The sequence below is a fragment of the Temnothorax curvispinosus genome, unplaced genomic scaffold (assembly GCF_003070985.1).
Source record: "Temnothorax curvispinosus isolate PA1 unplaced genomic scaffold, ASM307098v1 QBEX01004104.1, whole genome shotgun sequence".
In the NCBI taxonomy this organism is placed as follows: Eukaryota; Metazoa; Arthropoda; class Insecta; order Hymenoptera; family Formicidae; genus Temnothorax; species Temnothorax curvispinosus.
The window spans coordinates 579,135-605,307 of NW_020213884.1; the positions used below are offsets into that span (position 1 = coordinate 579,135).

At 35.2% G+C, this 26,173-nt stretch overlaps 1 protein-coding gene across 3 annotated transcripts in view; it reads right to left on the bottom strand.

The window, feature by feature from the left end:
• The window catches only part of LOC112453169, a 331,828-nt gene extending 309,048 nt beyond the window's left edge, over positions 1-22,780 (bottom strand). For all 3 annotated transcript variants that reach the window (XM_025013760.1, XM_025013759.1, XM_025013756.1), the window contains exon 1: positions 20,754-22,780. In XM_025013760.1, coding sequence (XP_024869528.1) covers positions 20,754-21,162 — 409 coding nt within the window. In that variant the 5' untranslated portion in view covers positions 21,163-22,780. The remainder of the gene's footprint in view (positions 1-20,753) is intronic.
• Between the last annotated feature and the right edge of the window lie 3,393 nt (positions 22,781-26,173).

The following is a 26,173-nucleotide window of genomic DNA, read 5'->3' on the forward strand; positions in this document are numbered from 1 at the left end:
AGCTTAATTAATAAAAAATAAGCTATCCAGCCCTCCATAACTTTTTAATAGCTGGAGCAAAAAAAATTACTTTAAAAAGCAAAAAATAGCAAATAATTAGCAAATTAATTTCATACAAAATTTTTTGTGTTCTGATAATTTGGCTTAGATAGCTTAATTTACCTCTTGACACATATTTTACACCAATTAAGGAATTTGTGCCAGTTGCTATACATTCGCGAAACACTGAATCTATTGTGATTGGACGAGGTCAAATGACGGATATTCAACGAGTTCGACGTATTGGGAACGACTCGTCGTCGGTGATACTTTTGAATCGCATAATCGGCATGCGCGCTTTTCCGTCTGCGTTATATATAATTGCACTGCGACGCGCTGTGCAGCGACATAGCGACAGAATTGCCGGGACGTGCAGCGCGCGGACCCCGTTCCTCCATCCGACAATAATTTATCCCCGGCTCAATGCGCCAGGCGTCGGTTTATTGCCAATATATCGTTGCACCTCCGGCGTACTTTCCTAATCTGCATCGCGCCCGCGATGCATCGAGTGTCTCGGAATTCACGGCGAAAGGAGATCGTGCGCGAAACGGATGCGCTTTCTAGTACCGTCGGAGGGATGATTTAGGCATGCCGCATGACCTATCAACAACGGAAATCTCTTGGTCGTAGGTTATTTGGTATGGAGATAAATTTTACCGTTTACTTAAATGTTCTGTGCGTAACATTTAATGATAACTAAAAGCATTTTATCTTAATAAGTATAATCATGAAATTATATTTAAAAAAAGAACAAGAGATGTTTTCAAAGTTTAAGTCGTCTTTCTGTTATTTTTCATTATATTATTAATATCATTGTTATTGTTACTATCACATAGTTAATAAATATTATTTAAATCTCTCATCTTTCGTAAAACGTATAGTTGTGACAAGTGCAATATTTATAAATATGAACTGTTTTATTTCGTGAATCCATAACTATCGATAGATTTATAAATAATACGTTTGTTGGTTCAACAGTGTTTACGTGTGTATGTAACAGTCATCATCGCATACACGAGAAACACACAATTGCATTTAAATTCACGGTATTACAAGGAATTCCCGATGTTGATTCGCCTCGAAATATCTGGTGGAGTGCATCGATGGCAGGCGCGAACTGTCCGACTCGATTTTTAATTCGATCGATACGCATCACCCAGAATCGAATTCAAACGCTTCTCTATGTGGTTTCATTGCCGCGGTATTTGCGCTTGCATTTTCGTCGCGATGAAGCTTGTTTCTTATGCAACTGTTATCAACACGTACTATCGTGTGTACCGAGTAAATTCGTACACCAAAAATAATTCTTAAGTCATAACATACAATAATAATAAAAAGAATATAAAAAATAAAATAATTTTATAACATCATTTTTGTTGCAAAATATTGCATGAATCTATATCGATGCGATCGTATGTGTCCCAATATATTATAATGTTAATTCAAATGTATAAGCTAAAAATAATCAAATTTAGATAAAATTTGCTTTATAGGTATACCTATATCTTACTGTTCTTTTCTCTTAATTTATATGTATTTTGCTATAACCACCGCATTTTGTTAAAAATATTTTATTATACAGAAGAATTTATATAAAATGTATAAGGAAGTAATTTTTCAATATTAAAATATTAATATCGAAATATTATTCATCAATATTTATAAAACTTTTATATAATATTCTAAAATTATTTAGCATAATATATCTAAATCATTTATGTCGCGAGCTCCTTACAACAGTGAAAATTAATGATAAACATGCCTGCAAATAATATACCTAAATGATAATGTGTTAAAAACACATTATGCTTGTGGCAGGAAGATATAAAACTTATTACTTTCGACGAAGAACTGCATTTCGTATTCTTTATTACATCTGCAGATTCTGTCTTTTCGCACGATCACCGACAATCGATTTGGAAAACAAGACGGGACTATGACGACGATTTCACACGCCACGTGGCGTACCAACCACCGCAAGTTTCTGCTTTTAATGTCGTCATCGATTCAACATGCAAACAAGCTCCAGAAAAAAAAATGTAAAAACGCTATAATAGAGTAACTACAAAGTGTATTAGCGACTGCTGCTTGTTTTATTTAAACATTCGTTAAATAAATTGAAGAGTTAATTGTAAACTATTTTCTTCGTACAGCTATTTTACTTTCTAATTCTCAAATATTTTGCATAGCGAAGAAATAGTTACACATAATTTTTGTTTTTATAAGAACACTAAAGAAGCATTTTTTTGTCACTTTATTCCAAACTCCATTAAGAAACTCCCGAATTTAATCGTCATCCTTCATTTTTGGCTGCTCTTCTTATTCGCGTATCAAAATTGACGATGGCAGGCATTAAAATTGGCGCGTGCTTACTGGATGGCGTGTAAACTCGTCATCGTCGCGCGATGCCGAGGGCGGGGCAGCGGATCGTCTACAAAAGGCTCCGACGTTCATAAATGACGGAGGAGGGTGATTACAACCCTCCTTTCATTATACGCCTTCGCGGCTCAACGATGATTTTGTTATTCAATTGCTGCGAATCAAACTGTCTCGCCAGTAAATTTGCGACGACTAGACAGCTCATACAAATTCAGTTTCTTTAATATATTTAAGCCTGTCGCTATTATTGGTAAGTTCTTTTTTTTAAATAATTGTTAGTTAAAAAATAATATATCATTCAGAAATAATATATTAAATTATTATACTTATATACAGAAAAGCTTTAAAAAATTAATATACACCATTACATTTCTTTTTGATATGTTATTAAATATATAATGATAATTACAATATTTAATATACGATATTACTGTACAAGATAGTTATAGAATAAGCTTTCTTTATTTACAAATAAAAATATCTTAATTTGTCTTGATCTTATAAAATCTTTTAAAAGCGTTAGTTTTAGTTAGCTTTAAAAGTTTAAAAATTTGAAAGTATATTAATAAATTAACTATTTTAATATATGTATATAATAAACAATTGTTTGCGTGTCACTTTAATATTTATCTAACATATTTCTAGAATTTTACAATTTTTTTATTTATATATTTTTATAGAATGTTCTGTCCTATATTTCTTCAAATAACTAAAAATATAAACATTAGAAGAGTATTGTTTTACTTAAACCAGTTTCTTGCCGCAGGATGTTATTTTTAGGCGATTTCTATCAAACTCTGTCTGGATTGTTTTTGAAAAAAGGCCAATATATTTCTAAAATCTCAATATCCACAGAGCACTGCAGAAATATTGCAAGAATTCAGTTTTACTGTAAATAACAGTTGTAAAAATAAATAATAAAAGAAAAAGTCATTTATATGGAGTAAATATTGTAAAAAGAGTGCGCACAGTTATAAATTCTGGAATCAGCAAATTATCCAAGCGCGGTCAAGTTCGAGAAATCAGTAAGGCGCGATCGACTGGCGGCTACGAGATTGGCGATAAGGGTGGAACTAACTCTCCCGCCGGGAGGACTACATGGTTTCCCGGGCATATTTGCGAACGCCCTTTAAGAGGCAAAGATTCGTGTCACGAATGCTCGCGTATCAAAGAAACCACGAACACAGCGCGCGTAGCACACAGCGGAATATTTTTATAACGCCGCGCTGCCGCTCGTAGGAGAGGACACGCGAGGGGGCGTCAGGTTTCGACACGAAAGCTCCGCGAACGAGCGCGTTTGCAGGCCTTATCGCGACGTAGGGCCCTAGAGTAGAGCTTAACCCTTCGAAGGAAAGATCTAATCTGATTGGCGGTTTCCTTGGACTCGCCGCTGCTCGTTCTCGTACCCGCCGTTCTCTTACACCCTCCTCAAGAACCGTCGGCACCCGCCCCACCCTGGGAGAGAACCACCCTCTTCGCACCCAACTCTCTCCCTTCTTACCACCGCGATCGCGGTCGACCGTTTACTATACCGTCTCGTGGTCGACACGACACGATGACGACAATGTCGCACGCCACTCGTGAGAGCGCGAGAACGCTTGCACGCTCTAAAATGCGAACGATTTTGTGTGTGTGTATATATATGTGTGTTTGCCGGATATTCCGGCCGCGCCGAGTTGCGCGGTCGATCATTTATTCATACGTAATCTATAGGGTAGGCCGGTAGGGTAGCGAAGTGCAGTTTGTCGTGAGCGACAACGTGCCGGGATCGAACGACCCGACGGGACAGAGCGTAATCCCCGTTAATTGCGTTTTGCGATAAGGCAAACTAAAGATTTCCATTAATACTTATATATGGAAAAAAATTTAATCCTAAAGAATTCCAATGGGTTTTATATCTGTTGAGATTTGAGATTGCGAGTTGATTTATATCGATAACAGTGTGGTTAAAAGTTCGATTCTCCTCTTACTGAAAAATACTTATATAAAAAAGCTCTTTTACAAAATATATATTAAAAATACAGGCTATATAACGAGCATTTTATTCTTTGCCGCAGACATTATACAGAATGTAAAGTTATAAATACTGATGTATTAATAATAAATTTGTGTCTATGACTGTGCTATTGTCTTTTCTTATTTTACACTTCACTAAATTTTTAAGTGGTTAAATTATTTTAATTAGCGTTAAGACATTTTTGTTATTTTATGACATTTAATTAGCGGATTAAATTAATAACTTATATAATTTCGATAATTTCTGTCTCAACCTCGATACAAGAATAAAACATTTTTTCAACATATTTATTTCATATATTTAATTCTATCAAACTTTAAATTTAATTTTCTGTGGCTACTTATATTTAACTCTTCGTCTGGTATACGTGGATTTACGGCGTCCAAGCCAAAATAATATCTGCTCGTAACTGTAAAACTTGCAAGCCTGCCAAAAAATATTAAATAAACGATGTTTATCGATGTTTATTATAAAATCGTCAACTAGAGTGTAGACGTTTTGTGAATTTTTTAAGATTTTTTTAAATATTTTAAAGTAGGGAAAAATAACATCAAATGTAAGACGTATATACTCTGGAAAAAAAAAACATACAGGCGGAGGATATACATTTAATTTTTAAAACCGTCAAAAATTTAATTTACCAGTTGTGATTAAAATCAAATATCTTCAGAAATTTCATATTTGTCATGCAAAAAATTCAATATGTTATTTCCGTAATAAAACGTTAGACAGAATTGGATAGGATCAAGTCGGATCGCTCTCGGTCGATCCTCGAGATCGAGATACATCGATTTGACATTGCGGCGTCTCTCGTCGACGCTCGTCGACGTTCGTAACGACACGAACGCATCGCGAATGCGTAATTGCATATCGAGCGCGTTTAATACACGCTTTGCCAGATATAATCTTTCAGTGGCGTCTTCACCAAATGTGTATCAGTACGTGCACGTGTACTCTTTTGTATATGTGTTTGTGTGTGTGCATGTACAACCACCCGGTCCACGTACGTACGCGATTCTACGTGACCGCGTTGGGGCGCCGACTAGCATAGCATTATGGCGGTTGTAACTCATCGCGAGCCGCCGCGTTTGCGGAAAAACGGTGGCGGCGCGCGGCGGTCGGAAAAATACGCCACGTGCATTTCCGAGCGGGCTCAATCGCTTGGAAAAACTTCTATTTTACCGCGCTTCCGATTTATCGCGAGCACGTCGCCAGCTTTAGCGTGCTTTCCGCTGCGCGACGAGATACTACGGGGGCAGGTATACCTGCACTATCGTGTGATCTTATTTCGTACGGAGGACATAAATTAATTTTCGTGTATAAAATTAAATATTTATTAAAAAAAGTCAAGATCGTTTCTTTCAATGGTGATGCGTTATTTGCAAATATATTTGTCTTGTATTTGAGCAGATAATACCGTAATGTACGATTTGAGATTACTAACGAATTCGATCGGCAGTTTCAGATGTTTTATCGATGCGTCGAAGGGAAAGCAAACGCAAACTGGATAGAAAATTATTTCGTTCAACAGCGGCAGAACATTCAACAACTTTCTCATGACGTACTTAACGCAGCATAATAATTTTAATTAACGTAATTATTTGTCGTAACATTGTATGAGATATTGCAACGCGGGGAACGTCAATATGCGAGCGTATGCCACCGGCCATTCCAATTACACAGTGAACGCACGCACACCATAAGGAAGTCTGATCAAAGGGCGAGAATGTTTGTTAATGATTACCCTGAATTTGCTTCGTAAATGCTATAGATGCCAGAAACGCGAGTGGTAAGCCACTTATGATGCCGTTACACGCAATGTAACGCTGCGCACTTCTGTTGCATTTCCGTCCAATATTTCAAAAACTGTTTCGTCAAGTTTTGTTATCATAAACAAACAATTGATTGTAAAAAAATTAAATTTTTATCGGGAGGAAACGAGTCGCAAGAATAAATTAAAAACCATTTTTTTAAATTGTAATTAAATGCTACTTGCTAAAGTTAAAAATAAATTTAAATAATTTATACATTAGTTTATAATTGCAGTGTACATAACTTACAAATATATTTCACAACAATCATAAATATGAATGTATAATTTAATATAAAATAAAATATTAAAGGTATAGAGAAAGAGAAGAATTCTCGGTTCTTCATTATAAATTATTTAACTTTTAAAATATAATAATAAAAAATTGATTACCTTAAAGTTACTCGAATTTTTTCATTAAATGTAATTCCTAAACATTATACGATCACGTGTATGTAGCTGGTGGCAAATTTAGGAGAGAGAAATTCAGATTTGTCTTTCAATAAATATAGACGCACAGTAAAAAGATTGAATAAATTTACTCGTCTTTCCAGTTCCTAACTCCGTTCCTAACCAATCACGTTGCGGATTTAATACAGTCAGCCACTGTTTTTATTTAAACACGGCCGGCTTCGGCGTATTTAGCAAGCACGTTGACACATGAAAAGGAAAGTGCGCGACTCGTTTCGGTAATCGCATTACATAAATGCGCATACACACGCGCGGATGGCGGAGGCACGACGGATGCGTACGTAAGAAGCCGGCTCGAGTGCTCGATAAATCGCGGCGTTCAAACGCCGGTGATATTTGCGTCCCGTTTACCTCCCAGGGAGTTTACCCAGAAATCGTTGGCGCGAACGAAGCGCAATTCCTGCAGACGAGGCCCATAATAAGGGTGTAAACGATGAACCGACGCTCGCGTCGACCACCTTCGCGTTTCCACGAATGTGCGTGCCTCACGACTGTCACGGCAGTAAAAAGTCCACGAAAGGATTTTGCTTGCCTCGCACTTCGAGGAAGTCGCCTTTTAGAACGTACCCCTACAAGTACCATCTCTACGTAATGGGCAAATAGGGAGGAGAACGTCGTAGCGAGGTGTGTAAAATCTCTTCGCGAACTGGAAGCTTCGGGAAAGTAAATAGATAACGGTATTTGGTGTAATCAATTTTAGATAAATCTTACTTTAACTTCTTCATTTCAAGCTCACTCGCGAAGATATCTAAACGTAGAAAAAAGTTGAGTAACAAATTGGGGGTTTTAATTCAATAAAATTTTTGTGACGACAAAGATTTGACTTTAAAAAGCTGACGCGCGATTTTTCGCCAAAACTGGCTTGCGCGCGATTCAATACAATGATTGACGCTAAGTTTAAAGATCAAGCTTGACGTTCTCCACGCGCTAGGGCTTCCACTTTAAAACGTTTATATGCTCAAAACTCACGGAAGCGGGAGTGTAATATCGAGGGCTGCCTGAGAGATTGATAACGCCGCGGACTCGATTTCCAACTGCATCCGGATAAAAAAAGCCATTTCATGAATTTGATACCCCCCGCGAAGCCGACAGTTTCGTACCACGTATATTTATACGCGGAGTGTAACGAAGGAATTTTTGCGAACGACCGCGATTCGTTGCGCCGCGCGGATGCACTTAATCCGCAAGATTTTAGGATGATTGCGAATATACTGTACGTATACTAATACGCGCGCATATTCGTTCGAATGTATCTCTTTCTTTGAAGCTGCCATCTTTCGAATTCACATCTTTGACAAACAATTTTCGCTTCTATTTTAAACTATAACTGAACTCAAGTATTTGATGTAACATAATGTGGATTTTTAACTTGTAATATTTCGTTTTATCTTGTCACTTTAAACTGCTGAGCGCTAAACATGTATGCCTTTTGAACTATACGTAAGTCAAAAATATGTGATTAAAGTACTAAAGTGGCAAAATATTCAAATATGGTCGTATAATCTACAATGGTATCGTTTTCTTTAACAATTAAACGTCTGATAAATTATATTCATAATTTGTAAAAATTAACTTATTAAAAACGTTAGCTCGTTGGTCACGATAAGAAATCTCTCACAAACAAAACTCTAAGGCAATAACATTAAAAAACAGCGGTTCAACGGGGAACACAATAATGCTTTGCAAGAGAGAACATTATTTCGCGGAAAACGTAACGTTTTACGAACGGATAGTTATAACCGATGATCGATAAGGGTAACGGACGCGCGCCTTATTTTCTTCCTCCTTTATACCTTTTCTCCTTCTCCCCCTCCCCCATTTTGTTTCCTACTTCTTTGCAACACTATTGCCGGAAGTTGCCTTTGCCCAGCAAGCCCGACCAAGAAACTTTTGTCTCGCAGGCAACCGGGGCTTTGCCGATATTGGTTTCTCGAACGTTATTTACCCTTTCCCCTGATCCCCGGTCTCTCGCGCACCCCTTGAAGCCTGCATCAAGCGGTACCGCTGGTTCATAATAAGGGTTCGACGCCCCGCGAGGCGTCGACCAATTCTACTAAATTCCGATGGGCGTAAAGCCCTATTGCTTCCGGCTCGCTTATGTATGTTTCCCACCTATTCCGTACCTACTAATCTTCAGAAATGTCAGAAAGTACATAATCCAAAGTCATAATATTAATATATTAATCTAATAATTATTACAAAAACTAAAATAGTTATCATACTTATTATTGCAATTGTTGTTATGTTATTTTGTGTTATTATGTTTTCTACAATTATAATATATCACATTATTATCTTACATTATTGCTATTATTGTTATATTATTATCGCTGAGTTATTTCAGTGCAACTTATCATCAATTTAAATACAGTATTTATCCTTTGATTTCAAATAACGTATAGAGAACCTCCCTACAATTACTGCACAATACTTTGATGACGCATTCGTAATAAGCCGAAAATCCTGAAAACGTGGAGCCCGCAACAATTTTTGAATTATAAGCGTTTAAGATAGCCTAAAACCCGTGTGAAGTTAGCCCCCCAACTTTAAAAAAAATTGATTTTTTTAGCTCATTTGATTGCTCATCGTTTGCACATGTATGCACATTTCGAATTTTCGTTTGCACACTTCTGGTAAAAAAGTTATTAACAAAACAATTTTGGGGGGGCCAACTTCACATTAGCCCCCCAACTACGAGCAAATTAGATCCAAATAGTCTTAATCGATAGATTTTTGTTTGCACATTTCGAAACAGGTCGATTTTTCGTTTGCACACCCTTGGTTAAAAAGTTATTAATAATTAAAGTTTCGAAAATGGTCAAAGTAAGTAGATAAGTTCAAAACACGAATACTGTATTTAAAATGGCATTAATCGATAGATTTTCATTTGCACAATCACAAACAGGTCGACTTTTTATTTGCACACCCTTGATTAAAAAGTTATTAACAATTAAAGTTTCGAAAACGGTCAAAGTCAGTAGATAAGTTCGAAACACGAATACTGTGTTTAAAATGGCATTAATCGATAGATTTTTGTTTGCACATTTCAAAACCTAGGTCGATTTTTCGTTTGCACACCCTTGGTTAAAAAGTTATTAACAATTAAAGTTTCGAAAACGGTCAATGTCAGTAGATAAGTTCGAAACACGAATACTGTTTAAAATGGCATTAATCGATAGATTTTTGTTTGCACAATCACAAACAGGTCGACTTTTTATTTGCACACCCTTGGTTAAAAAGTTATTAACAATTAAAGTTTCGAAAATGATCAAAGTAAGTAGATAAGTTCGAAACACGAATATTGTATTTAAAATGGCATTAATCGATAGATTTTCGTTTGCACATTTCGAAACAAGTCGATTTTTTGTTTGCACACCCTTGGTTAAAAAGTTATTAACAATTAAAGTTTCGAAAACGGTCAAAAATCAACCTGTTTCGAAATGTGCAAACGAAAATCTATCGATTAATGTCATTTTAAACACAGTATTCGTGTTTCGAACTTATCTACTGACATTGACCGTTTTCGAAACTTTAATTGTTAATAACTTTTTAACTAAGGGTGTGCAAACAAAAAATCGACTTGTTTCGAAATGTGCAAACGAAAATCTATCCATTAATGCTATTTTAAATACAATATTCGTGTTTCGAACTTATCTACTTACTTTGATCATTTTCGAAACTTTAATTGTTAATAACTTTTTGACCAAGGGTGTGCAAACGAAAAATCGATCTGTTTCGAAATGTGCAAACGAAAATCTATCGATTAATGCCATTTTAAACACAGTATTCGTGTTTCGAACTTATCTACTGACTTTGACCGTTTTCGAAACTTTAATTGTTAATAACTTTTTAACCAAAGGTGTGCAAACGAAAAATCGACCTGTTTCAAAATGTGCAAACGAAAATCTATCGATTAAGACTATTTGGATCTAATTTGCTCGTAGTTGGGGGGCTAATGTGAAGTTGGCCCCCCCCAAAATTGTTTTGTTAATAATTTTTTTACTAGAAATGTGCAAACAAAAATTCGAAATGTGCAAACGATGAGCAATCAAATGAGCTAAAAAAAATCAATTTTTTTTTAAGTTGGGGGCTAACTTCACACGGGTTAGCCTAAAGGAGTATTGAATATATTTCAAGTAATATATATAGTTAAATTATCAACAAACACAGACAGGTTTATTGTAAAAGATTAGATTAAATTTTTAAATATTAAAAAAAAAAACTTTATGATATTAAAATAACTGCAAAATAAAACTTTATAGAATATCTCAAAACTAAACCAACAATTCTCAACGTTTTCTTATTAAACACAGTAGTTAAGATCAACAAAAACGCCGACGTTTCGAATTTTTACTGTCTTCCAATTGTTTGAATTTTACTCTAAACAATTTGGCATCAAATTCAATTTACTTCATTTTAATTACAGTGCATCGTGTTAATTTTCCGTTTTGTTAGTTTTATTTTAATTATATTGTGATCTCGTAGTCGCTTAACTTATCTCAGTTTCGATAGTCGAGAGTGATTGCACTTGACTAGTCCATTTTATCTTAATCAGACTCTGATCAGATTTACTTTGTTTTACTTTGGTTTAATTAAGCTGCGTTATGCAACGCGTATATTTTACTTTACTAAATATATATCAAAATAATTAACTCTATTTATTTTAATTTAATGATATAATTTATTATACTCATTTTAATGTCATAATTTTATTATTAATTTAGCTCTTTATTTGATTATTTTACACTTAATTTATTTTACTCATTTTATTTTGTTATATTTATTTCACGTAATTATTACCTAATTGATTCCATTCTTGTACCTCTTCAATAAATTCTTCTTAATATACAGGGTGTCTGATAATAGGTAATACCTGTTGTGGGTAGGTACACACAGAAAAATAATCATTCTACAGCCAAGGAAAGCACTTACTTATTTTATTTTATTTATTTTAAGTAAGTTTTCTCACAACAAATAATATTTTTTTACTAATAGTTTTCAAATATCTTGACACAAGTCTTTGAAAACCAGAATATTGTTTTTAGTAAATGTAATGCAGGTAATGCTTATAATGACTTTACGGTAAATTTGCGGATTAAGTATTTGATAAGGTTATATATCCGCAAATCTACTATAAAGTTAATATAAGCATTACATTTACTCAAAACAATATTCTGGCTTTCCAAAGACTTGCGCCAAGATATTTGCAAACTATTAGTAAGAAAATATTCTTTGTTGTGAGAAAACTTACTTAAAAGAAATAAAATAAAATAAGTAAGTGCTTTCCTTGACTGTACAATAATTATTTTTCTCTGTGTATATAGTATTTATGGTTAAGTACGACACGCGCAGCAAGAGGTATTAGAGATAACAAAATACTATCTTGTCTCTAAATTCCTTCTTCCTATAAAAAATATTTCAAAAACGCAGTGACGTTTTTTCTTACTAGCAACTTAATTGCCAAATCAAACTTCTCTTTATGTTTCTATCACAATAAAGTCAATTCGAAATAGCAAAAAAGAGATCCGTGAAAATCAATACAGCATGCTACTAACAATAAGAGACGAAGATATATGAAATATCATGCTTTTCCAAGATACGCTAACGGGAAAATTTCCGTGCTGTTGATTTTAACGAGTATCGAGGTTTTCGAGTGGGTGATCAACAAGGTCGAACTGTATATTTTTATCCTCTTATTTTTATCCAAGTATTCTTCTTCGAGAGCGCGTCTTTCAAACGTATCTTCTTCGACGCGATTGCGATCATGATTGGATCATTACCGTTCTTAATTGGAAAATCAGATCGCGCAAACTATCCGATTAAGATAAAAAAAGAAAAAGAAATAATAGCTACCTAATTGTCCTTTGCGATATTGCGTAACTGCCGTGGATGTCTGGGATTAAACTGGCGCTTGATTTATTCATTGATTTCGTTGCCTCTACAATTTTCGACGAATTCGCGGCTGCATTCCGCACTCACCGCGATTAATCTCGCTCAGCGTGCGCATCCCGCAGTCGCATTTCATTAAGCGTTTTCTCCGAACGAAAGTCGTTATGCGCCTCGATTCACCCCGCTGGCACGGCAATCGATTCGCGTAAATTTGATTTCCAGGATAACAAAATGTTCCAGCTTGCGTAAAATACATTTTGACATTTATCATCTTTTGTTTAAAATTTTCATTTAAAGGAGTCCTAACTGCTTTTAAATTATTTCGTAGAGTATAAAGACATACTTAAATAAAATTGTTTCTTAGAACAAATAATTATAGTAATAACGTTTTTAGAAATAGATCTCCACAGTTCAATTCTGTTTGATCTAAAAATATTGATATTTTTAATATTAAAATTAGAAAATTGATATATAGACTATATAGAGGAACTAAATAGTTAAGATATATGTGTACATTTATGATCTTAAAGATAATTCACACATACGCACATTTATTATTGTAGGTATATATAGCAATTAATTACCTAAGTATTATTAATTATTGAACAAAGTAATTTTTATAGAAATACGCATAATAAGAATAAATTAATCAGACAAGAAAGAATACGAGGAAAGATGTCATAGTTTCATAAAAACTATATCGAAATTCATACTTTTCTCGCAATTCATTTTTCGAATATTTTGACTGTCTTGCATAACAAAATTCTTCAGAATACAGTTTTCTTGTAAATCTATCTTCGCATGTCTTTTCGCATTTTGCGATGGAAGCAGTCCCAGAGGCGGCACAACGAGAGGAAACACCACACTGCCGCAAGGCTGACGCGCCTCTAGAAGGTTTGAGCGCATAGACGTAGTAAGAATAGACTGCGCATTTCCTACCTCTGTCGTGTAGAAAAGTGAACAAAATTTAGAAAAAAATAGCTAATCTTGAGCAGTTGCCTCATCTTTGTCTAGTAATTAAGCTAGATAGACACAGAGAGAAGCATGTTGTCTCTTTCTACCATAGCATGTCGTCTCTTTCTAAAGTTTGTACAACTTTTCAGTCAAACGCGCAGTCTATTCTTAACTGTGTCTATGTTTGAGCGGCGTTCGAGCAAAGGTGTGCTGGAGATATAGACAAGAAAGATAAAAACAGATAGACAGAGAGAGAATGAGTGAGTAAGTGAGATAGTAAATATTCCAGCTCGAATGAAAAAGCTGTGATGAGTAGACACGAAGAGTGGAACGACGCGAAAGAGCTTATACGATCCGCGTGCTCAGCCGGTGAGCTCTTCTCCGCGACGGCGTGGAATTTCGGAGCGGTCTCCGTGAACGCGGCTGCTTCGTCGCGACGCCGGACGACTCCGGCGCGCATATGAAACGTCATTCCACGTGATTAACGGCCGCGAAATTAATTTTGCGCCGCGCGACGCCAAACATGCTTTAAGCGTCGTCGTTCGGGGAAGAATGCACCAACTATTTTGAGCCGATACTTATGGTCGATTACACCGGACACGACAAGCAAATTTCGGTGTAAACGTAGATTATTAATGGCGCGGCAAGAAATTGAGATGATAAAAAGAATGATAAAAAAAATTCCCATTATTTCATCTTGGTTTTTTCTCCGATAAGTTCATTAGACAGAGATTTTCTCCGTAATAAATACAATAAAGAAGAGATAAACTCACATTAAAAAATAAGATAAATATATTTTTTAACAGAAAACAATAGTTAATTACAATCTTTTTGAATTCTGGCAAGAAAAAATGTTAGTTGAAAGTAATTTAACTCTTTAATTATAAATCGTAAGCTATTAAAACACTAACAAGATATTTAAACAAAAACATAAAAGCTTTATGTATGTATACATACCTAAAATTCTTTTTACCTCAAGAGCATTCATATTGCATTCAGTGCATCAATACATCGATTGAATAACAATGAATGCTTCTGCATCAAATAATATACTTTTTTTTCCCAACAAAAATAAAATTACGGACCTAGCTAGTCAGACACGAAACTTCCAACAGTAACTGAAAGTTTCGTGTCTGGTTTAAAGCCCTGATGAAACTTTATGCGAAAGCGATGTTATTGGAACAGCCGAAAATTTCACAATTGCTGAGCCGACCGACCAGAAATGTCGACTTGGAGGCACTTTAGATTTTGTTCGAAGGCAAGCTCGTTACGACGCTACCCAGCATAAAGTAGGTCGCATGAAAATAGCTATGACGTTAAAACCGGTTCAGCGTGCAATTTAACATTATGAAGATATTCATCCCTGCCTCTTCTGATGTATCAAGCCTCTGTACTTCGCTCAGTGATTGTATGTATCTTACATATGCTGCGCTATGTAACCATAGCAACATAATCTTTAAATTTCTTTAAGAAACTGATTATAGGTAATGTGAATAATATAAAACGTATATTATTTAAATATTAAATTATAAATTGCTATTTATTACACATTAATTCCAACAAATTATTGTAAACTTATAGATTAAATTATTTTTGTCTAATTGGTTAAAGAATGATTTGTTTAATGATTGTCATAGCGTTAAATACGCATTATTTGAACTTTACTAAATTTAAAGATATTCATAATTTTTCTGTGATACTGTTCAGGAAGTTAATATGCAATAGAAATGTACAGCATACTCGCGAAAAAGTAAGCAATTAAATTCAAATGTATATATAGTAAAAGAATAAATCGCCGACTATATTCCCGTCGATTATGTAAATTTTCTCGCATAATTGTTGTCTTATAGACTGATTTTCAATTTCTACAGCACATATAATTATGTCAAAATATTAAATTAGAGATTTAAAAAGAGGAAGTTAAATTACGAGCACCTCGAGGTGCTTGTAATTTGCTTCCTTTTTTCAAATCTCTTGTTTAATATTTTACTTTCTCGAACAAAATTCTTCTAAATGAACTGGCATCTCCCTTTCCCTTCTCTCTTTCTCGTCTGTATCATCAGCCTTAACATGTCTTGGCAGATAAGAGAACTTTGACGTTTGAAATGCACGGCAAACAGAGTTGAAGGAAAAAATTTTTTAATGTAAAACTTTGTAATGTATCACATTTTTCTACAAATGTAGCAGAAATAAAATTACAAAAATGTCTGAAAGTCTTTTTATTTACTTTTCTATTATAGATGATTAAAAATTAAAAATTAAAAATTACAGTCTGTATGAAGAAATCGGTTTCTAAAGTATTTTTAGATTTATTTAACTTATCTTTACTACATTATAACTAGCCTAAAAACCTTAAAAATATAGATAAGACAAATACTACTTACAAGTTACAATTCTTTATAATAACAACAAACTTATGAATTTAATTAGAAATATTATTTTTATGTTCCAAACAATCTAAAAAAGTTTTTTTGCTAAAAAATGAAAAAGAAAATCGTGTAAGTTATTAAGTGCTTTAGACCAGCACGTGAATCGATATTACATACGGACCGAAATATATTAGTGGCGACGAGAAGCAGTCGGTATAGTTCGTGTCGAGAGGGGTATTCTGCGGCGTGAATTCGGCGTGCTAAGAATCGATGAATTATGCAACGCATTGAACGATAAATCTCGAGACTAGACCGGTCTGATCGGATTAAACGTATTTCGTTATTTATACTCCACGCCTAGATAGAGACAATGTTTCGGGCATACGGCAATTCCACGGGGAAACGAACAATTTCCGTCGTGGAGTGTCCACGTGGAACCTTGTACCGTGGAAATCAATACAGAAATATCAATGTACATCACGTTACGTACGTCAATTTGTTATATCTATATATGAATCTAATTATTTAAAATAATCTCTTAATTGTTCATTGATTTACATTTCAACATGATAATAATCAGAAATCAGAAATTAGGCTCGCAATGTTCATAGCACAGTTACTTTTATTTCGTAATAAAATTTTTAATGAAAATCGCGAATTAAACAACAACAATTTAATTACGTTAAATCACTGCCCTTTGAGATAAACTATACACCAGAAATTAATATTTTAAACATAATTTAAATTGTAAATTTTCATCGAATTGAGATGAATGTTGCCTTTGTCCGATATCGTACGTATAACACAAATCCATGCCGCTATAAATTGTGATAAACTGTAAATTTAACAAATATATGTAAGTGAATTTAACTCTGATTGTAAAAAGTCGATTTATAATATGTCAATATTAATGTGAATAAAATATTAACATTTTCTCTTTCTCGATAATATAAACTTTTGATCAAACTCACGAATTAGACAATAATTCGAATATACTAAAATTGTGTTGCTAAAAAATCAATATTTTTTACAAATATTTCTAAATTATCATTAAAATCTTATAAAGTTTTACGATATAAAAGTCGATTATTTTTCTCAGAATTTCTTATATGTCATTTAGTCTCATTTTGCACGATACGGCACAATTCTATTGTGGATTATGATGGATTGCCCGAGTGCTTAACTTCCATCAAAATCATTATCAATTCTTAGGGCAAAGTTTCCGCAAGTTTTTTTTTAAACGCTCGACCGTAAGTTTTTTTCACGGTGAATTGTTTCGCCCTCGATTGGTCGGCGCGTTTATGAAACGCCGGCCGATAAACGGGCGATAAATTGGTGCCCGCTTGGATGATCATCTTTCATCATTAAGCACGTAGAACGCGCCAACGCGGCGAAATTCCGTGGGGAATGTAAGACGATTCTCTCACGGAAGCTTATTTCGGAGTGTCACGGACGAGAAGGTGCAAACGAATCGACTGCAATTATACGTTTACGTGACTCTCGTTGCTCCTGATTACTTCGCGAAAATTCAGCGACCCTCAAAAAAGAAGCCGACTACATTTTGCCAGCTCATAATCGCCCACCAGGAAATTAATTCCACGATCGTTAAGCAAGGTAATCGATGAAGCAGATCACGTTTCGTCATTAAGTCTCTCCAATAGGCACTTCGTAGAAAACGTTTACATAATGTGCTCGAAAGGATAACTTCTAAGTAGGAAGAGTATCGTTTCTTGCCAATTTGACCAACATGTGGTGAATAATTAATTTGAATGATTATATTTTATATTAAATTAGATATGAATTCATAACAAAAGTTATTTTTATTAGTAGAAAAAAAAGAGTGAGATAAACACTAATTATAAATGAGATGGCAAAATTAATAATTAATCATAAATTTTAATCAAAGAAAATCACCGTTTTATAAGTAAGACGTGTGATAAGTTTACTTTAATAGAGTAATTAAAATTTAAAATAAAACTGATTGTGAGTATTTCACCAATAATGCCAATAATGTTTTCAAATTTTTTTGGTTTATTTTTTAAATTAAATATAGTACAAGCACATATACATTACTAGCTATCTAATTGTTTTTTATTTAGCAACATAAGAAATGTCATAAACAATTCTATGTAAAAAAAAGTAGAAAATAGAATAAATGACAAGTATATTATAATAATATTTTATAATTTAAACAATTGGACAATTAGAAGTTGTATGTAGAAATAAAAAATTATTTGAAACAAAATGCATTAAAAACATTGACGATAAAAATACGGGCTGGTGTGTTTAAATGTGATGAATATACAAGAATAATTAAATCTGTGCGTAATGCGATGAAAATTACGCTTGACTAAATTTTTCAACAACATTATATAGCTATGTGTACGTTATATTCGTTAAATTTCTCTTAACATATAAATGAACTGCGACGACAGTGCCGAATAACTCTATGACTGTATATACGCGTATTACCATATAATACGGATAAAGATAAAATATGCTCATGATTGAAAATGACAGAAATGAAAGATTAAGCATAAGAATTTGATAGTACTGAGAATTCGAAAGCCGCGATCGATGTTCTTCCAAAAAGTACTTGTTTCGTCAATAAAGCTATTTGTAGAATTTCATAACGAGTATGAATCAAGAATAACCAATTCAGGGGCATCATCGTACAAGATCGGCGAATAAACCGAGAACCGAGTTGATCGTCTTTCATCATTAACGCTCTCTGTAGCTACGTAGACGATGCCTTGCCGCACGAGGAATTCCACAAGGGGTATGAACGACTTCCACCCTGGTCTGAACTTACGCTACCGCTCTAGCAGGGAGACTGTAGATAACCTTCGATCAAACGCGCGACCTCAATCGAAGTTCATCCGAGTACGAGACCGAAGTGCTCACACGGACACAAATAATGCGATCAATTACGCGGTAACTTCCCTCGTTACTTTATACGTCGATGATGATGTGGTGCAATCGCGAGCTTCGAGTTAATAAAAAGAAGTCGCGAGCCGCGCTTAACTCATATCTTGGAGAATCAAGGCGCTTTTATGTTTTAAAATATTAGTCTCTCTTAATTTAAGTTTATATCTGTTGCATAATTTAAGGATTATTCTATAACATAATATAATATGAACAATGTATTTTACCTAGACCCAATTCTTATAAATCTTTAATTTATGTATAACTTCGATAGAGAGAAATTTGTCTATTAACTGTCATTGAAATTTCTTATCGTTTAAAGAAGCTTTCTGTAACCATTGTCCAAATAATTTAGCGATTGTTTAATATATTATAATAAAAAAAATAAAACTAATTTTTTTACTTTTTTCAAATCTAAAATTTACTCTGTCCAGATTAAGTTTATATTATATCATCATCATTTTAATCATATAATAAACAGTATAGCTTCGATGAAATCAGAATCTTAGAGAAATGACGTAGTTCAGATAAATTATTATGGAAGATTATATCAAATAAGACAAATTCGATTGCATTAATATTTTTTTCTTATCACGCTCCGGTGTGCATTAAAGACATGCAAGTTATAGCTCGTCAGATTGATGATTAAATTCATAATGCGAAGAACTTGAGTTGATTACGCACTGTTAAATTAATAACCCGTTGTAACCAAATTAATGATCCGCTCATCCGCGAATGAGAATCATAGTATCCAGTAGCTGCGGTTAGTGGAAACGTGGCTAGAGCATACCTACAGTTATTGGTTCCCGTTTAATTATTGGAGCCTGTCTCCCCTCTCTGTCAGCACGCGTTCTACTCAAATAAAATATTATATTATATCGCAAGCAAAATGAGAATCTTGAATAAAAATACGTGTTAATTATAAATACAAGATATGTTCTAAGACCTTCTTGCTTTCAGAATTTTCGTTTTATCCTAATTTACGATTATATTTATAGAGATACAATTGTAAAAACCAATGCATTTTTTGAAACTTGCTAGTAAAAAATTTCAGTTACCTATGTAAACAAAAATCATTTATTTATTGTTTTTTACTTTCCTTTTTTATATTTTTAGATCTGATTTCATTTTGGACAATATATATCTTTATAGGCTATATTGTTATTGCATCTAAAGTGCTTCATTGCTAGACGACCGGTGGAAATATATTTTGTGCCAATATTGTGCAATATATTTAATTCCGTAAAGGCACTAATGAAACCGCGTTTCTACGACGGTTGCCAGAACACCGTTGTAATTACATTGGAATTTATTTTCCAGTCCGTTGCCATTAGTACCGGAATATTATTTCATTGTTTCACTAATAACCGGCATTGTATGCGAATTGTATAAAAGCAGATTTTCGCGCTCGCAACCAGGTTTATATTCCCCCAATATCTCATTAAAAATTAAAATTTACCGTGTTTCCCATTGACTTTAACATATGTATGTTACTAATAATAATGATACACGTATAATTGCTAAATATAATTTTTTTATAATTACAAATAAATAAATAGCAATCTTTAACTAACTGATAATAATCTCTTTTTTTTTAAATTATATGTTTTATACCTGTCTATTATTAGCTTTATGTGTTAAAACATTCCTGTTTTTGTATAATTTTACCATTAAACATTTTTAAATATGTAAAATATATCCCAAATATCTGTTAAATCGCTTTTAATGATTTTTTTAAAAAGTTTCATTCAAAATTAGTGCAGCAAATATCCATGTGATAAATGATTATGTATTCATAGTGGGAAATGGGCGAATTATATATATATACGTAGTGACCCTTCTATATATCAAATAAGATATTTTTTATATCAACTCTACGATCTCCCTCGGGACGACTTACCGCTTCTTCCGGTTGGCGTCGGCGCGGACGTGGACCTGCCGGTGGGCTCCGGAATCGGGTAGGGTAGGTCGCAGCATTCCCGCTCGGGGAATTCACTGGCGCGAGCGCAGCAGCAGGACAGCGCGACGAGCAGCGTCGTCAGGGTCGTCAGTAGGGGCCGCGAGCGCGACGTGAGCGTCCCGGCGACGCGCGCCGTTAGACCGTCATGCCCCGTCATCGGTCCTACCAGCCGGCCGTGGCCGATTCGACGACTGCGAGCGATTCTGCACCGCGAGATCTTCCTCCTCGCGACCTCCTCGCCCGCAGCATCCTGCGAGCCACGGTACCGCCGCTCGGTCCCCCAAGAGCCGTCGCCACCGCGAGTCACCTCGATGGTCCCCGCGGCGCGATCCTCATCGTCATCACACATACACACTCGAATTCTATACTCGCAGGACCAACTCCCGCCAGCAGAAGCGCAATTCGTCCGCAGACTCGATAGCGCGGCAAGGGGGGAGCGCTTGTCTTGATTCCCAATGTTACAGTGACGTTTTCTTGACGTCACTTAACTATTCGAGAGCTGTTTCTAGCTTAATTCGATTAAGTAAGAGCCGTAATTAGTTCTTAACCAGGCGATAATTTCTTGAGCAAGTTAACTAAATGCGTTAAAGGATTTAAATGCTTCACAAAAGTGTGTTCACTAACAATAAGTTTCACGACAGATCCTTTACGTGTCACACATATTTAAATTTGACGAAATCAACCTCACAGACAACTCTAGTTTTCAGCAAAGTATTAATCGATCGAGATCTTTTACTTAAGAAAAACTTAACGTTGACAAATTATTCTTCCAACGTCGAAGATGTTTCTGGTACATCACGAGATAGATAGAAAATGGAAGAGTCTAAACACTTCGGTAAAGTTTTCATCGTATCGGCTTTCCATTGTCAATAATTTTGCTTGCTCGTAGCTGCAGGATCTATAAATCATGTTTCTAGTATCATGATTCTTCTTTTTATTGCGATACACAAGTTTTTAGGCGAATCAAAGTTATGTACACACACAGCGATAAGATCGAGACATATTGCTCCTCGCGGAAGTATCGAGCAAGATTTTACTATGAGAGAAAGCCTTTCTCTCCCGCGGATTCATAATTCATAAATCCCTTCCGTGATATTACGAATCTTTTTCTAGCGAGGTGTTAAATGGATAAACACTCTTTGCAGGATAAACACTTCATAGAAACGTCCTTCAACACTTTTCATTAAAACGCTACTTGCACCTACTTTAAAGATCCTTCTTGCGAGATTGAGATCCGTAGCGCTTGAAGCCTTGTTTGAGTATCAAGTTTAGGACACTTCTAAAAAAATATTGCACTATTCGCCGCTATTTTCCGTACTGAATCCTTTTACAATGAAAAATTCGAGATCTACGAGTCCTCCGAATTCATAAACAGCGAGGATTTTTTGAGCAACGCACGCCTTTGATTGGAAGAATATATCGAAACTATATAAAAAGACGCCTCTCTCGAAAATTAAGGGTCTCGTAGATGTTTCTTGAAGTAACGAGTAGGGTCACGCGGTTTTCTCATTCACTCTTCTTACTTAAATCGTAACACAAGCGCGCACACACACTAAAAATCTACCAGTCGACTCTCAACGATCTTCTGGAAGTTCGAGTCATCTGCGATGAATCCAAAACCGATCTTTCTCGCACGATCACACTGATTCTCGCGACTGTTGTCACTTACAAGAACGACTAGTTTAACCATTCGCGACTGTCATACTCCCGCGAGATCGATCTTGTCTCCGAACAATCGATTGCCACCGATTTCGAAGTAGCGATCAAACTTCCTCGAAGTGGATCGGCGTTTTAGTTTTCCTCAAGAGCGCGTTCTTCCTGAGAGAACGTCCGTTTACCAGTCTTCGCGAGCACGAAAACGAATACTCGCCCGAAGGACCTCCGATAGGAATCTCGTCCTCGTGTCACGGCACTTCGCGGTCGCGTTATCGCGTTTCGGAGTCGAGAGCGCTGCGTCGTGGCGGCGTCCCGACGCCCAATGACGTTGAGGCTGTTCGCCGTACGAGCGAGAGCCCACCGCGAGGACGCCCACCCCCGCCAACCCTTTGCACTCTCCGCTCGTCGACACGCGATAGCTTCTGCGCACAAACTGGCGCTGCTTCGTTCGCCCGTGTGTATACGGGGTGTCGCAGACCTACTTCCTGTCGCATGCGGCAAAAAGTAGATTACGTGCTGATGGTTTAATGCCGTGACGTCAACAATTTTCAAAAAATTTTGATATAAGCAATTAAAATGTAGAAATTAGGAATAAAGAAACTGTACAGGCTCAAAATAAAAAAAATCAAGTAATTTCAAAATCAAGTAGTTCGAATTTCAATCTCTCAAAGTTATTCCAAACAAAGAAGACATTTGTCTTTTACTTTCCAATCAATTTCAACATAAGAGGAATTTTATGCCAGACTTAATTATCAAGGAATTTGATACTTGAGCAGTATGTGTTTGGTATTCTTTTGGAAATACGATCAAAATGTGAATACACAAAAATAATAGAAAAGACCTCGTGTTGAGCTCCAAATACGAGAAAACTCAACGAAATAAGTTCTCAGGAATCAACCGAGACCTCTCGTCGATTTTCCCAAGAAAAATTGACTCGTGAAATTAATTCGAAAGTCCGTGATTCATAAAAAAAAGGACAATGCAGTATAAATCCGGGACACCCCATAGGTGCATGTGCAGGTGTGTGTGGCCGCTGGTTGCAGGTGTGCAGGTGGAGTGCTACGACGGTGTCCCCGCGCGGCGTCGTCGCCGCGTCGAATCGAGCCGAGCGGCTCCGAGCGAAACTACCCCCGGCTAGCAGCAGCTAGGGCTGCCTGCCGCGCCGCACCGCACCGCGAAACGAACGCGCGACCCTTCAGCGTTGTGTGCGCCGTTCCTGACCTCGTTTTGCCCCGGCTTGTCGAGGTCGGTTACGCGGAAGTGCCCGCCGGCGCGGCGTGCTCCACTACGCGGTCGCCGCTCGTAACCGGACTGGGGGGATGTTTAAATATAACGGGGTATTGATACCTTTACTCGTTTGGCATCAAATACCGCAAACACCGATGACTATTCGATACTTTCCGTGAACAACGTCGTTACTTTACTTACAATGTGGGCAACGTCGACGATAAAAGTTGTTTCCACGGCGACGAATCAACGGAAACGAAAGCAAATAATTATCATAAATGTGTGAGAATATTTTTCAGAGTTGAAGTTTACGGCAAATTGTAAACCTTTTTGCTCAACATAACAAGCACGCCAATACTTCGCATACAATACTGCATTCCAAATATTGTTGCAAATTTATAATATCGAAGTATTTAATATCGCATTCCCTGCAATAAATATAAATTGCAAGTGACTCTTTTCTCTTTCTCTTTTTATATTGCTATAAAAATTAACACAATATCTATACTTTATGAAATTACGAAAAATACAATTTAATCAATAATTTTGTCAAATTTATAAAATCTTTGGATAAATTTTAACAAAGTAATTCAAAGAACTTAATATAAATAAATATATTTATTTAGAAAGTTTATTTTATATTCTTTTGCTGCTATATAATTAAAATTCTGTTAATTATAAACATTTAAAAAAAAGTCATTTTATATATAAGAAATCATCTTATAAAAGTCATAAAGAACTTATAGTTTCTTAAAAATCTTGTTTAGATATTTAAAATTTTAACCAAAAATTTTTTTAAACAAATATATTTCTATAAAGGTAAAAAATCTGTTACCAATGTTCTCTTATCCCTCTACCAATGTTACTTGGCACTAAATTTAGTTGTTTAATTATAAAGTTTTATTACAAAGAAATATACTATAAAAAGTAAAATAATATAATATAACCGCATTTTAATAGCATATCATATTGCTTGATAAAAATAAAGATCTTTTTCTACATCTCTCCATTAAAAAATTTTCGATACAGATGATATTATTGCACAAGGCAGCATACCTTTGTACAAATAAATTTAATTAAATACCATTGCTTGCGTCAATCAGCAAAAAAGCCGGTATGGTTGGAATTAACCAACGTTAAATGTACACGAGCAATAAATTATTTTGCCACAGATTCGGCTATCGACAAGTTTCCATCCCGCGGCTACAAAATTGATATCCGAAATCGCGGTGCAACTTTTTTGGTCGCGCGTTCCAGTTTTTATTCGGCTCTCTTTCGATCGATGAGTGTGAAATTAACCCGCGAGCGTTATGCTTTGACTACATTATTTGTTCTTGTAATAATGTATCATTTTAAAATCGTGTACTTTTTTCGCAACTTACTGGGAGATGTAAATTTAAAAGTAAAGCTGTTAAATGTTTATATAAAAAGATAGCTGTAAAATTATTTACAATTGGATACTAAAAGTTTGTGCGATGACATCAAATCACATTTTTTGCTATGTAAAGTTAATTATATCTTTAAAATAAATCTTGTATCTTTGATACTTAAAATAAATCTTATGTCTTTGAAATAAATAAAAAGAAATGCGTATATATAAAAATATGTATATATAAAAATATGTAGGCCACTTTTTATATGCTTGTTATACAATCAAATCGCTATTCGACGTATAATGCGTGTAACTATATACATATACAAAGTCTCTAATTCTAGTCAGGTTGCGCTTTGTTTTCCATCACTAATGTAAAAGGACGCGTGCGGCGCACAATCGTAATTCAGTTACGTCCATTTAACGCGATTGAACTGATATTGGCGCGCGATATTAACTAAGTTTAATTGCTAGATCGTAATTGTTTGATTAGTTGAGTGCTAAAGTGCTGATGGATCACGTCGCATCGATTCCTGCTCTTCGTTTGATTGCAATCGTTTCAGGTTCAATACTTTTCAGGTTATAATACGAACATTTCGCGTTAATATACTTATAACTGTTCAAAATTGTTCATTTTTTTATTTGTTCTCATTTTGCATTTCCTCACTAGATAGTTTTCTCAGAAACTGTCTCAAATAAAAATTTAATCAAATAATTAACGTAATATTTAATATTTAACGTAAAACTTTACCTGCAGTTCAGCCTCATACGCACAAGTACGCACACACAAATCAAATCTTTTAGAATAAAATTTGCTTACAATTAAATAAAGTATCAAATATTTGCACCAGATGCAGTGATGATTAATTTGTATTCGTAGAATTAAAACTGACATTCTTCTTAAGTTTGACTTGTAGTATACATGACTTGGGGCATAGGTATATCCGTGGGATAGAAACCCATGCAACGTATGTATGCATAATACAAACTTGTCGGAAAGAATCGACAACACATTCTTGTTGACGATATTCCTTTCAAGTGGAACAAGTAGAGACTAGCTAACCTCGCATCAGCAAGTAGCGCAAGCATCTCACGAGTCAGACAC